This window comes from Bos grunniens, chromosome 10 (assembly GCF_055505025.1).
Source record: "Bos grunniens cultivar Pamir isolate PY7600 chromosome 10, Bosgru_T2T1.0, whole genome shotgun sequence".
Lineage (NCBI taxonomy): Eukaryota > Metazoa > Chordata > Mammalia > Artiodactyla > Bovidae > Bos > Bos grunniens.
Genome location: NC_141174.1, coordinates 16336018 through 16350962, shown reverse-complemented (window position 1 = coordinate 16350962; position 14945 = coordinate 16336018). Strand labels below are relative to the sequence as shown.

At 39.5% G+C, this 14945-nt stretch overlaps 1 protein-coding gene across 50 annotated transcripts in view; it reads left to right on the top strand.

The window, feature by feature from the left end:
- TTLL5 (tubulin tyrosine ligase like 5) overlaps positions 1-14945 on the top strand; it is a 316623-nt gene that overhangs the window by 9783 nt on the left and 291895 nt on the right. For all 50 annotated transcript variants that reach the window (XM_086319545.1, XM_086319536.1, XM_086319563.1 and 47 more), the window contains exons 4-5: positions 11693-11775; positions 13052-13158. In XM_086319545.1, coding sequence (XP_086175671.1) covers positions 11693-11775; positions 13052-13158 — 190 coding nt within the window. The remainder of the gene's footprint in view (positions 1-11692; positions 11776-13051; positions 13159-14945) is intronic.

Below are 14945 nucleotides of genomic sequence, written 5' to 3'. Positions count from 1 at the left end.
GTTCAGTTTATCTACTTTTTCTTTTATTGCTTATACTTTTGGTGTCGTATCTAAGAAATCATCGCCTAACCCAGAGTCATGATCCCTATGTTTTCTTCTAAGAGTTTTATAGTTTAAGCTCTTACATTTAGAGCTAAGCAGTCTTTTGATGCATTTTGAGTTAACTTTTTTGCATACTGTGAGATAAGGGTCCAACCTTCATTCTTTTACGTGTGGATAATCCCCCACATGGGTAGTTGAAGAGACTGTTCTTTCCTTGTTGAATAATCTTGGGACTATTGTTGAAAATCAATTGACTATTGAACGTATGGGTTTATTTCTGGACTCTTAATATTCTGTCCTTCTGTATGTTTATCCTTATACCAGTGCCATGTTATTTTTCTGACTGTATCTTTGAGCTAAGTTTTGAAACTGGGAAATGTGAGTCCTCTAAGTTTGTTCTTCTTTTTTAAGTTTTGTTTTTTTTTTTTGCTACTCAGGGTCCATTGCAATTCCATGATTTTGGGACCAGCTTTTTCATTTCTGCAAGAAAGGCTGTTTAGATTTTGGTAGGGAGTACATTGAATCTGTAAATTGCTGTTGGAAGTGTTGCCATCTTACGTTTAAGTCTTCTAGTCCATGAGCATGGGATGTCTTCCTATTTGTTTAGGTCTTCTTTAGTTTCTTTAGCAATGTTTTACAGTTTTTAGTGTGCACGTCTTATAGCTCCTTGGTAAACATTATTCCTCAGTATTTTATTCCTTCTGATGCTCTTATAAATGGAATTGTTTTCTTAATTTCATTTTTGAGTTGTTCATTGTCAGTGTATAAAATACTATGAATTTTTGTATACTGATCTTATGGTGAACTCATTTATTAGCTCTGATACTGTGTGTGTGTGTATTCTTTAGGATTATTTCTATGTAAGATCATGTGATCAGTAAATGGAGATTTATCAATCCCTCCGTCCCTCCCTCCTTCCCTTCCTTCCTTACCTGGCTAGAACTTCCAGTACAGTGTTGAATAGAAGTCATGAAAATGGGCATCTTTGTCTTATTCCTAATCTTACAGGGAAAGCTTTCAGTCTTTTACCATTCAGTTTGATGTTAGCTCCAGGGTTTCATAAATGCCCTCTATCATGTTGAAGAAGTTCCCTTCTATTCCTTAGTTGAGTGTTGTCTTCATACAACACTATTGGATTTTGTCAAATGCCTTTTCTACATCAATCAAGATGATTCTATGTCTTTTTTCCTTCATTTTATGAATGTGGTATGTTATGTTGATTGACTTTTGTATACCAAACCAGCCTTGCATTCCTAAGCTAAATCTCACTTGGGCATAGTATATAGTCCTTTTAATATGCTGCTGGATTTGGTTTGCTAGTATTTTATTGAGGATGTTTGCATCTATATTCATAAGGAATATTGTTTTCTGGTTTTCTCTTAATGCCTTTATCTAGCTTTGGTATCAGGGTAATGCTGGGCTCACAGAATGGGCTCCTTCCTCTTTGAAAGAGTTTGAAAAAGATTGGCTTTAAATGGTCATCCCTCATTGGTAAAGAGTTCCAGTTGGTAAATAATCTACCTGCAATGAAGGAGACCTGGGTTCAATTCCTGGGTCAGGAAGATCCCCTGGAGAAGGAAATGGCAACCCACTCCATTATTCTTGCCTGGAGAATCCCATGGACAAAGGAGCCTGGCAGGCTACAGTCCGTGGGGTTGAAAGAGTTGGACACTACTTAGTGACTAAATCACCACCACAGTTCTTTAAATGTTTGATAGAATTCACCAGTGAAGCATTTAGTCCTGGGCTTTTCTTTGTTGACAGGTTTTTGATCACTGGTTCAACCTCTACTTGTCTGTTCTGTTTCTTATTGAGTCTGTTTTGGTAATCTGTGTGTTTCTCTGGGCTTTTTGCACATTTTATTTAGTTTATGTAATTTTGTTTGCATATAGTTGTTTTAGTGTTCTTTTGTAATCCTTTTTGTTTCTGTTATACAGTAGTAATATCCACCCTTCATTTATGATTTTAGTGATTTGAATCTTTTCTTTTACATCATTCTAACTAAAAGTTTGTCCACTTGGAGAATCATTTTAAAGAGTTAGCTTTTTATTTTGCTTATTTTTGCTATTGTTTTTCTATTATTGTTTGTTGCTTAGTCGCTAAGTCATATCTGACTCTTTGCTACCCCATGGACTATAACACGCCAGGCTCCCCGTCCTTCACTGTCTCCTGGAGTTTGCTCAGATTCATGTTCAATGAATCATTGAGTCAGTGATGCTATTTAACCATCTTATCCTCTACCACCCCCTTCTCCTTTTGCATTCAATCTTTCCCAACTTCAGGGTCTTTTCCAGTCAATCAGCTTTTTGTATCAGGCAGCCAAAGTATTGGAGCTTCAGCTTCAGCATCAGTCCTTCCAATGAATATCAGTCCTTCCTTTATGATCGACTGGTTTGATCTCCTTGTAGTCCGAGGGACTCTCAAAAGAGTCTACTCCAGCAGCACAATTAGAAAGCATCAGTTCTTTGGCACTCAACCTTTTTTATGGTTGAACTCTCACATCCATACATGACTACTAGAAAAACCATAGTCTTTATTTCATTTACCTTCACTCATCTTTGATTTTAAGTAGTGCTCTGAATCCTGGTCTTAGCCTGTAGCTGTCTGCAAAGGTCACATCCCACACATCTGAACTTTTGTTGTGTGATATAGTGGAAAGCATCTTTACATGGGTTCTGAGTCAATACTTCAGATCCCAGCTTTGGCATTTACTAGTTGTGAATCTTGTGCAATCACTTACAGTCTCTCAATCCATTTCATTATTAGTGAAATGGAGATAATAGCTACCTTGCAGGCATTGTGAGAATGCGATCACGTTATGTTTAGCACATAGTAGGCACTCAAAATCTGTGCTGCTTACTCTATTTGTTGAACAAGATCTCCTCTACTGTGAGTGACTCTAACCTCTATCCTTGCCCCACAGTAGGCCGGAGTTCAGAGGAGGATTAGCACCTGCTTCTGGGATTTGAATTTTCCTCCCTCCCCAAGGGTCCTGGCATTCTAATCCCTTCAGCGAGTTGCTAGGTTACCACTTAAAGGCACGTGATTCATTCATGTTCACAGAAGTTGAAGTCACTGAAGATTTACTAACGTTTGTTGAGAATCTCCCTCTAAATATGGTTAGAGTCAAAACATCAAAGGTAGGTTAAAAACAGCAGAAGTAAATAATCCTTCCCTCAAACATGTTTCTTTTTGGTTTGCTTGTCACACAAATGAATCCATGTATTCTGTAGCAATAGGCAGACCCTTCTTTTCTAGAATACCTAACATTTATTGGACATTAGCATCCATTGATGTAATCATGCCATTATTCAAGCAGTCACAATTTTCTAGAACCTATAAGTTTTTAGATTTTTTTCCTATGTTTTAAAAAAAGCCACTAAACTTGTTTTGTCAAACATTGTTTTTGAATTTTCTATATATTCCTAATTCCTTGAGGTTTAATAATTTTCTTCACCTTCCTTTATGAAAAGACCAATTTGAATGAGTTTTATTAGTTGCTTCCTGAGATTTCTGGGTTGCTAAACACTCTTGGTCTGTTGGTGTTTTTTTTTTTTCCCTCTGTCTTAAAATATAGCTGACATAGATCTGCTCAAATAGTAATCCTGGGTTAAATCCCCTTGAGAAGTGTATCTGGGGCATTAGTTATCTCCTGTTGATCTTAGAGTGTGAGATTCCAACCTTGTTTTTTTCTGTTATTAAATGTTTCATTGAATTCACTGTTAATATTTTTCATACAATAAGATTTCATATGCTTTATTTGTGAAATATTCCAGGAATATGTTTTTACTCACCATATCCATGTTTTTCCCAAAATTACATGCTTTGAATATTTAAGTGGAATTGCATTTTAGAGGCAACAGATATTTTCCCTTTAAAGTAATCTTTTCCTGGAATGAAGCATTTTGTGTTCTGTCCCTGAATGTGTCATTTTCATCAGTTTGCATTTGTGTAGACTAGCACTATCCAACAGAAATGTGGTGTAATTCTTCAGTAGCTTTATTAAAAAAAAAAAAAAAGGCAGAAACAGGTGGAATTAACTTTAATAATGTATTTTATTTAATCTGAAATATCATTTTCACATTTGCTCAGTATAAGAAAATTGTGACGATATTTCACATCCAGGGTGTATTTTGCACTTTTAGTACATCGCCATGTGGTACAGTTTTCACTGGAAGCATTTGGTCTGTGTTTAGATTTCATAAATGTTATAGTTTGAAATTATAGTAAATTCCTATGCTCAAGTTGTTCCAAATAAGTTTTCCAACTTGTACTGAGACCAAATTGAGTATGAGTTTTAAGATTAAAAATTAATTAAAGTTAAATAAGATGAAAAATTCAATTCCTGTGTCATACTAGTCACCCTTGCGGTGCTCAAGTTACATGTGGCTAGTGACTGCCAGAGTCAACAGTCCAGGTAAGGACCTAGTCTTCTGACAGGGAGGCAAAAATACACTGTGTTGCCATTGAAAGGGTTATTCTTGAATTCTAAAGTAATTTTAAAAAATGTTAGTTTTATCTTCCTTCTAGTTCCACAGACTCCTTAGGGCACGTCACTGGGTGCTTCTGAGCTGGCAGTTAGATTATAGGTTCCTTGTTTGCCTTTGCTGTGCTGCAGTTCGTGCTGGGACTTGCCGGTTGTCCTAGTCCTTCAGATTGTCTTTTGGGATGCATGTGAGTGGTTGACGAGACAGTTCTACAGTCTCATAGTAGAATTGATGCGATGTGTGTTAGAGTCTTAGGTGTTGGACATTTGGCAGTTTGCTCGCCCTGCCTCTTGTTTTTATATGGAAGAAAACATGGCTGAGGTCGTTGTGACTTGAGCAGTTGGTAGATTCAGTTTAGAGTTGCAGTTCTCCACTGGATTCTGTCTGGGGAGAGGGAGCCCAGGCTTATCAGGTATTGCTCTTTTATTTATTTATTTTTGGCTGCACTGGGTGTTCATTGCTGCTTGCTGCTGCTGCTAAGTCACTTCAGTCGTGTCCAACTCTGTGTGACCCCATAGACAGCAGCCTACCAGGCTCCCCCGTCCTTGGGATTCTCCAGGTGAGAACACTGGACTGGGTTGCCATTTCCTTCTCCAAAGCATGAAAGTGAAAAGTGAAAGTGAAGTTGCTCAGTCGTGTCTGACTCTTAGCGACCCCATGGACTGCAGCCTACTAGGCTCCTCAGTCCATGGGATTTTCCAGGCAAGAGTACTGGAGTGGGTTGCCATTGCCTTCTCCCATTGCTGCTTGGGCTTTCTCTAGTTTCGGTGAGTGGGGGCTGCTCTCTAGTTGCGGTGTGCGGGCTTCTCATTGTGGTGGCTTCTCGTTGCAGAGCATGGGCCCTAGGGGATGGGCTTCAGTAGTTGTGATTCATGGGTTTAGTTGTTCTGTGGCCTGTGGGATCTTCCTGGACCAGGGATCAAACTGATATCCCCTGCATTGCAAGGCAGACTCTTAACTATTGGGCCACCAAGGAAGCCCCAGATATTTCAGAAGAAGCCCAAGTGTATAATTTACTATGTATTCTGTGTATCAGTATATATATTTGTAGCTATTTTGTAGTGTGGTTTTTCTTTTTTCCACTATACAAAATTTTTTCCTATGTATCAGCAAACTTTTTTCTTTTTCTTTTTTTGGCTACACCTTGTGGTTTGTGGGATCTTAGTTTCCCATCCAGGGATTGAACACAGAGTGAAAGCCTCAAGTTCTAGCCACTGGACTGTCAGGAAATTCGCTTATCAGCAAGCTTTCTTATTCTAAAAGCTCAACATGTATTAACTGATTTAATGCTTTTAGCTACCCTGTGAGATAAGTTCCTTTGTTATCAACCTCATTTTATAGGTGAGGAAATTGAGCATAGTGAAATTACATAACTTATTTAAGATGACAGGCAGGAAGTAGCAGAGCCAGAAGTTGAACCTTGGCAGTTTGACTCCAGAGATACTGTTTTTCCAAACACCTTACTGATCATCTTCCCTGTGGCCTGGGGCAGGCGCTGTAGAGCAGGCGAGAATCAGGTGCAGTCCTGGTCCCCAGCAGTTGATGTGTGCTTAGTCACTCAGTCGTGTCCAGCTCTTGCGACCCAATGGACTGTAGCCTGCCAGGCTCCTCTGTCCATGGGGATTTTCCAGGCCAGAATACTGGAGTGGGTAGCCTTTCCCTTCTCCAGGAGATCTTCCCATTTTCCCAACCCAGAGATCGAACCCGAGTCTCCCACATTGCAGGAGATTCTTTACCATCTGAACCACTGGAGAAGCCCAAGAATACTGGAGTGGGTAGCCTAACCCTTCTCCAGGGGATCTTCCCGACCCAGGAATCGAACCAGGGTCTTTTGCATTGCAGGCAGATTCTGAGGCTTGGGCTTTTTACATGTAAAACTGGGCATGTCAGTGATCAGTTACTATAATGAAAAAGACCTGGTTTTCTTTCATTTTTCTGAACATTTTATTTAAAAAAATAAAACCTCCCACGTTATGAGAATAGTACAGTGAATTCATGTATACTGTTTCCCTAGTTTCATAATTATTAACATTATTATTAGCATTTTGTCATGTTTGCTTCTCTCTCTCTTTCTGTCTCTGAACCATTTGAGAATTAGTTCAAGTACATCACGCCTAAATACCTTATTCAACATGTTTACCCTCAGAACAAGGGATCCTCTCTATAACCAGAGTACATTGATAACCCTCAGGAAATCTGCCATTGCTGAAACTCTCTTATCTAATATATAGTCTCCCCCCAGATTTTCTTATTGTTCCAATTTTGTCCTTTATCTTGCCCCACCCCCCCGCCCCCGCCTCCCAGTTGAGTATCCAATCAGAGGTTGCATATCGTTGTCATATTTCTTGAGTCTCCTTTATTATCTACATCCATTTAGTGGATTTTTTTTTTTTGTCTTTCATAGCATGGACATTTGTAAAGATTCCAGACTAGTTGCTTTGTGGATGTCCTTAAGTTTGGGCTTGTCAGATTGATTTCACATATTTAGATTCAGGTTAAAAAAGTTGAAAAAAAATTTTCAGGACTATCACTTAGTGAAGTCATGTGGCACTCAGTGTATCACATTAGGAAGCATATAGCATCATTTTATTGCATGATTAGTGATGACAAGTTAAATTGTTTGGTTAGATAGTGTTTACGAGATTGCTTCATTCTAAAGGTGCTCTTGCCTCTTGTTATAAGCATTCTCTGTAGTGATGTATTGAGATGTCTGAATAACCTATTCTCCACTAGCCTCTCACTCATTGGTGTTCATTGATTTTTGTCTGAATCACTTACTATCACAGTTTTTGTAAAATAGTGGTTCTATATTTCAGTTTGTCCTGCTACATTTATTAGCTGGCTTTTCTGTAAAGAAGAGCTTTCCCTTATATGTAGACAGAATAATAATCTTCCAAAGATGTCTACTTCTTAATCCCCAGAACCTGTGAAAATGTTACCTGACTTAGCAAAGGGGAATTGAGGTCATAGATGGAATTAAAGTTGCTAATCAGCTAACCCTTAAGATAAGGAGATTCTTTAAGTGGGCCCGATGTAATTACAAGATAGGCGTGGAATATACTGCTTTATCAGAAAGAGGACAGTCACTAAGGAGACGGAAGAAGCGTCACCCTGATGCAGTGTGAGAAGGACTAGGCCTGCCATTGGTGGCCTTGAAGACAGAAGAAAGGGACAACCAGCTAGGGAACGGGGGCAGTCTCCAGAAGCTGGAAGAGGAAAGGAAACGGATCCTACCTGGAGCCAGTAGAAAGGAACGCAGCCCTGCCCATGCCTTGATGACGCTTGTATTGGATTTCCGCCCTAGACAACTAGTATAGCTTTCTCACCTTCTGATCAGTGTGGATTCATGGGTGGTTTTCTTTTTTATAAGTGAGTTAAAAATCTATTTCTGTCAGCATTCATTCTTACATTCCAATTGCCTCAAATTTGGCTTTGGGGAGCCCCTTCAGGACCCTGTGGCGTGTTCTCAGCCCTGTGACCGCCCTCTTTCTTGGCATAGCAGTGTATTCCACGCTTACCTCGTGCTTTCCTTCCCCAACTTGAAACCAGGACACAAACTCCAAAAAACCTTTTAAATTTATTGTGATCATTGTATCTCCAGAAACTGAATATGTGCCCTGGATTAAGCTATGTCACAATCTTAATGAATATACAAAATTGAGAAAAACAGTATGAGTAAATTAAAACTTCAATAAGTAATCAACATAAAAGTAGAAAAAATAGAAATCCATTTCTTAATATATGAATTGTGCATTTACAAAATTAGTTGGATCGTTTATCCATAGTTGAATATTACTTATTGCTAGAGTGAAACAGTTCAGCTAATTCCTCTTCGTATTGATTGTTTTTATAGAGATAAGCTCTAGGAAACTTTAGAACACACGCTCTTGAGCATTGTATTGCGCTGTTTCTTATATTATACTTCCCACTGCTTTTCTTATAACAATATTGTAAAGACAATATAACAGTGATTGACCATTAGGAAGACTCCGTACCTGGGCTTTACAAGTTTGCTGTGGGAATGAGAAGTATGGAGTGTCTGGCCTTATGGTTCCAGTCCTCCTGTGTCTGCTTGGCACGGTGTTCTGCTAGGGCTGGGCAAGTGGCAGCAGGGATTTATGAATGTTTTCACATAAAGTTATAAAAAGAAATGCTTATCTTTGACTCTTGAGGCTGAATTTTGTTCCAGAGCCTGTTCATATGTTTCTGTATTATACTCACTCAGAAATTGTTCAGTGTGCAGTCCTTTAAAAAAAATTCATTCTGCCAAATTCTTCAGTTCAGTTCAGTTGCTCAGTCGTGTCCGACTCTTTGCGACCCCATGAACTGCAGCATGCCAGGCCTCCCTGTCCATCACCAACTCCCGGACTTCACGCAAACTCTTGTCCATCAAGTTGGGGATGCCATCCAGCCATTTCATCCTCTGTCATCCCCTTCTCCTCCTGCCCCCAATCCCTCCGAACATCAGAGTCTTTTCCAATGAGTCAACTCTTTGCATGAGGTGGTCAAAGTATTGGAGTTTCAGGTTTAGCATCAGACCTTCCAAAGAAATCCCAGGACTGATCTCCTTTAGGATGGACTGGTTGGATCTCCTTGAAGTCCAAGGGACTCTCAAGAGTCTTCTCCAACACCACAGTTCAAAAGCATCAATTCTTCGGCACTCAGCCTTCTTCACAGTCCAACTCTCACATCCATACATGACCACTGGAAAAACCATAGCCTTGACTAGGTGGACCTTGTTGGCAAAGTAATGTCTCTGCTTTTGGATATGCTATCTAGGTTGGTCATAACTTTCCTTCCAAGGAGTAAGCGTCTTTTAATTTCATGGCTGCAGTCACCATCTGCAGTGATTTTGGAGCCCAGAAAAATAAAGTCTGACACTGTTTCCACTGTTTCCCCATCTATTTGCCATGAAGTGATGGAACCAGATGCCATGATCTTCGTTTTCTGAATGTTGAGCTTTAAGCCAACTTTTTCACTCTCCTCTTTCACTTTCATCAAGAGGCTCTTTAGTTCCTCTTCACTTTCTGCCATAAGGGTGGTGTCATCTGCATATCTGAGGTTATTGATATTTCTCCCAGCAATCTTGATTCCAGCTTGTGCTTCTTCCAGACCAGCATTTCTCATGATGTAGTCTGTGTATAAATTAAATAAGCAGGGTGACAATATACAGCCTTGACGTACTCCTTTTCCTATTTGGAACCAGTCTGTTGTTCCATGTCCAGTTCTAACTGTTGCTTCCTGACCTGCATACATGTTTCTCAAGAGGCAGGTCAGGTGGTCTGGTATTCCCATCTCTCTTAGCTAACAATTTATAGTGATGTGTAGAAAGAGATTCAATATAATGGGCCAGGGAAAATGTTAGTCTTTCGAGGTATATAGAAGCCTCACATGATTACAGACATTCTTCTTAGCCAGGAGTCACAAGCGCAGAGTGCTCTCTGGGGCCTGGCAGGAAATGGGTTTGGTAGGCCAAGTGGTGAAGGTGCTGAACCCCGGACAGTGAGGGTCTGTACTGACAGAAGCATGTGCACGTCTCTCTGCTTGACTGTTGCCTTGCCAAAGGGAGAGCCCAGGGTCGCCAGGGTTTTCAAGAGAAGTCCAGAAATCTATATTTTTATATGAATTCCTCCAATTGAAAAAGATTAGAAATTTAATTTAATTTTTTTTTAATTTTTAAAAAATATTTTTAATTCATTTATTTGGCTGCACGGGGTCTTAGTTGTGGCACACGGAATCTTCAGTCTTTGTTGTGGCATGCGGTATCTATTATAGCTCCCTGACTAGGGATCAAACCCGGGCCTCCTGCATTGGTGGTGTGGAGTCTTACCCACTCGATCACCGGGGAAGTCCCTCAATTTTATTTATCTATTTTAACACATTAAATTTTTTTTTTTTTTTGGCTGTGCTGAGTCTTCCTTGCTGCACAGGTTTTCCTCTAGCTGGGGTGAGTGGAGGCTACTCTCTAATGGCAGTGTGCAGGCTTCTGATTGGGGTGAATTCTCTTGTTGCTGAGCATGAGCTCTGGGCCGTGAGGGTTTCAGTAGCTGCGGCACAAGAGGCTCAGTGGTTGAGGCTCCCAGGCTCTAGAGTACAGGCTTCATAGTTGTGACACACCGGCCTAGTGGCTCTGTGGTGGCATGTGGGACCTTCCTGGATCAGGGGTGGAACCTGGGTCTTCTGCATTGGCAGGCAGATCCTTTATCCCTGAGCCACCAGGGAAGCCCCCCTCAATTTTTTTTTTTAAAGCACAATGAGAACAAAGAAGCCAGGTCTGCAGATTGGTTTCGATCCGCACATCACCAGTTTATCATGTCTCTGGTCTAAGATATGCTGGTGATCAGAATTGTTGCACATGGGGCTATGTAGAACAGGGCTTCCTAGCCTTTTTTGGTGTAGTGAATGGTGTTGGCAGTATGGGGAAGCCTGTGGGTCTCTTCTCAGACTAATGTTTTTTAGGTGTATTTTAAAGATACACAAGACTACAAAGAAAATAAATTGTATTGAAATATAGTCTCAGAATATTTTTCAAAACCAAGTTTGTGATATGTATGCTTTTTATTAGTGTGCTAAATAACATGACTTAGTTGTGGGTCTGTTAACTCTATTAATTTTTAAATACTGTGAGAATAAGTGATTTTTTTGGGGGGCTGTGCCTTGCCGCTTGCAAGTGTCTCAGTTCTCCAACCAGGGACTGATCCCAGGCCACCGCAGTGAAAAACCTAGAGTCCTAACCACTAGGCCACCAAGGAACTCCTGAGAATAAGGGGTTTTCTAAGATAACTGAACAACTGTAGAAGAATCTTAGAGTACTTGCTGTCTCTGGGTGGCAGGGTCACAGGCACTGCTAGTACCATTCCGCTTTGTTGCTTACATTCCTGATTGAAGGTACTGTTAAATTGCAACTAGAAATTACTGAAAACAAGGATGTCATTTCTCCCCCCACCTCCACCCCATGTTTTGTGAAGCCCCATGGACCTCAGGTTCTCTGGTTAAGATCCCCTTGTTCCAAAATAATCCACTTATTAGTAGCATAAGGATAGCAGTATAATGTTATTTTGTGTAATTACAATACGGCGGCCACCATATTACTGTTTATCTCTTTTATTCCTTTCTCCACAGTTAACTTTCCTGTTATTGAACTTGATTCTGTTTTTCTTTAGAACGTTATCACTTGTCTTACAAGATTGTACGAACAGACAGTCGCCTGGTACGCAGCATTCTGACAGCCCATGGATTTCATGAAGTAAGCTCATTTTCATTACCTTACCTGATTTGCTCAAAAGCTGAAAGTCCCAGCTACCTAACTGACTATGATCTAACAAGGCTAGCTCTAGAAAGTACATGGGACCCCTACTTAGAGATGATGCAGAATTTGCATTGACTTTCTGAGTGGCTTTACCATGAAATACATGGAAAACATTTCCACAAGATTGTGTGGGTTTGTTTTTTTTTTTTTAATTTTTTTCCTTGCTATGTTTTTAGGCATGGGCTAGAGGCAGAGATGTCCATAAGGAATTGTCTAATACTCAGTTAGAGCTCTTTGATTATAAGCAACAGAAACAGACTCTGCCTAACTTAAACCAAAAAGGAAAAGGAATTTGTAGTAAAGATGTGCATAAAGTGGCTAGCAGAATCAGAGGAACAGCTGAAAAAGCAGGCCTTTGAAAGGGAGACTGCAATAGCCCTAGGGATCTGGCAACAGAAGTCTTCAGGACCACCTTTGCTGCTGTGGAATTAATTGACTCTATTCATTGTCCTTATGCCTTTCTCCACTCAAGAGCTGTATTCTGGAGATGGAATGATTGGACTAGCTTGAGTCAAGGGTCCACTCCTTGGGGGAAAGGAGGGGTGGGCGATTGGCAGATCCTTTAAAAGAAAATTGGGAAAATGGGGATGTTGGTATCAATAGGGATAGGTAAAAATGCTGGTCAGACTTTCATTGTAGATATTTTGAGACAATTGATAAAAGTCTAGTTGTTCACTTCTTATCTTACATTGAGATGTGAAGTAGACATTTTGAGGAAGTTCTGATACCAGTTTATATCCTGTCTTTGTTGATTTTTATCTACAGGGTTTAAAGTGGTACCTGCTACATCAGAGGCAGAGGATACATAATTGTTGAGTGAATGAACAAATGAGTTCTAGTGAATGAATGCATTCTGAGTTGGTATAAGGTTTTAGATCTGATATCACTTTATACTCAGCGTCTGCAAGGACAGTCTGATAAGGGAGTCCTCGTCTCTTACTTTGATATGTAATAATATTAAGAGGTATCATGGACTTCTATAAAAGAGTTAATTCTACTCTTTGTAGGTAGTACTTGCCCAACTCTCACAGTTCTTTAAACTTGCTTATGCCCGTGTTCTTACACTCAGCTTTTTTGTCTTACTAGGCTCAGATCCTAATGGGCCCACCCCCATGAGCGCTCTGTGGGTGAATAATCTCTATGGCTTTTTCTTCCACTTTTCTTCCAGGCGCTGTCTCTGGTGGTTCTTACCTTGTCTTTTTATCTGCCTTAGGTTCATCCGAGCAGCACTGACTATAACCTAATGTGGACAGGATCCCACTTGAAGCCCTTCTTACTTCGTACCCTCTCTGAAGCACAGAAGGTTAATCACTTTCCCAGGTAATGCTCTTGCAGCTACTTTGCTCCATTTAAAGGTACCTGACATCGAGGCATGTAGCCAGCAGAGCTAATTAACATCTTTTAAAAAAAAGGAAATCTGTGATATAGGGCAGCTGTGTATAAATCAAACTGAGGTGTTCACCTTCTTGGATGTAGTTGAAGACTTTGTGAGGGCTCTGTAGGATGGATGGTTTTAAAATACACTACTCTGGATTGCAAATCCCATAGATTCTCTTTCCTCAAATCGAGCTGCATGTGAGCCCCTCAATGTGGCTAGAGTCTCACCTCTCACCTCCTTTTTCATTTACTGTTTTTCCCCTTTATAAAAGAATAGCCCACCTAGATTCTTAATATGTATATTATGCAGAGATGTAAAACTTTCCAGAGTTCCAAACATGGAATGAAAAAAATTGATGTTTACTCCAGATAATAGTATAATGAATCTTTTAGCCTGTTAGTGATTTCCATTTCTTTGCTTTTTAACAGAGTTAAAGAAGGACATGATCAAGTTGTCAGCTGATAAATCATTAAATATAAATTTTAATGATAGGTCGTCTTTTGGCTTTTGACTTATAATTAGTAAATAGTTCAAAGAATTGAGGATCATTGCTGTATTAAACTTCTTCCAGTCAATTAGGTTAAATGTCAGCCTCGAGAGGCAATCCTGCTTGGTAGCTAGAAGCAGGAGCTTTGTAGCCAGGGTACCTGGGCCCCGATCTCAGCTCTGCTGACTGATCTTGGGCAGGTGAGCTTTCTGAGCTTCGGCTTCCTCATTTGTAAAAAGAAGATACTAATAACACACACTTTGTAGGACTATAGTGAGGATTTTAGATATCAAGATCTGAAGTGCTTAGAACGTCACATGCCTGCCTCATAGTAAACACTGTATATAAGTGTTAGCTATTCTGTTTCTCAGTGTTTACATCTGTGAAAAAGCAAACAGGAATAGAATTGATGCTGAATCCCCTGTTTTATTCTAGCAGTGAGTAATATTCAACGACAGAGAGATACATGGCCTGCTGGGGAAGAGGGCAGGTAATCTCATCTATCTAATGAAGAGGATGCAGATCTAATAAAAATTGTGTTAATTGCTCAGTGGTTATGTTATATTTTATTTCCAGGACTTATGCCCCAGTTACTCACTCAAGAAGTTTTCTTTTCAATCACTTCATGTATTTTACTCCTCATTTTTATGAAATGAAGTTTTCTTCTTGATTATTCAGTTCTACTGTCTCATATTTAGTTAATGTGTATAAATACCCAGCTTATGCTGTCTCCAACATCAAATAATTTCTTCATCATCTTAGATAAATGTGTATTTTAAATCTTTTCAACAGGTTCCAGTTTTATTTTATATTTGAGCTTCATGGGCAGAAAATAGTTTAAACCTTAGTTTCTTCCTTAATGTCTGGAAGATGTGACTGGTTTTCTAAATGGGTGACTGAGTAGTTGAAGTAAATCAGATGCAGCTATTTTAAAGAAATATTTAAACAGTCTTAAAATAGCCCACAATAGAGACTGCATTCCTAATGCCTGTTAGTAATATATTATTTATTTCAATAGCTTTTGAAATACGCTGTAGGTATATAGGAATTCCATCTCAATTTGAACTCAGTATTCATAAATTCTAACCTATGTTTTCTTGACTCCTGTTTGAATTGTAGGAGCTCAGCTGACTCATGAACAAGAAGAATGCAAACACTTAAAATGTTTCCAATATTATTGTGTGCTCTTTTAATGTAACTTTTTATTCTAAATGTAGACTTTTAGAAAAGTTGCAGAAATAA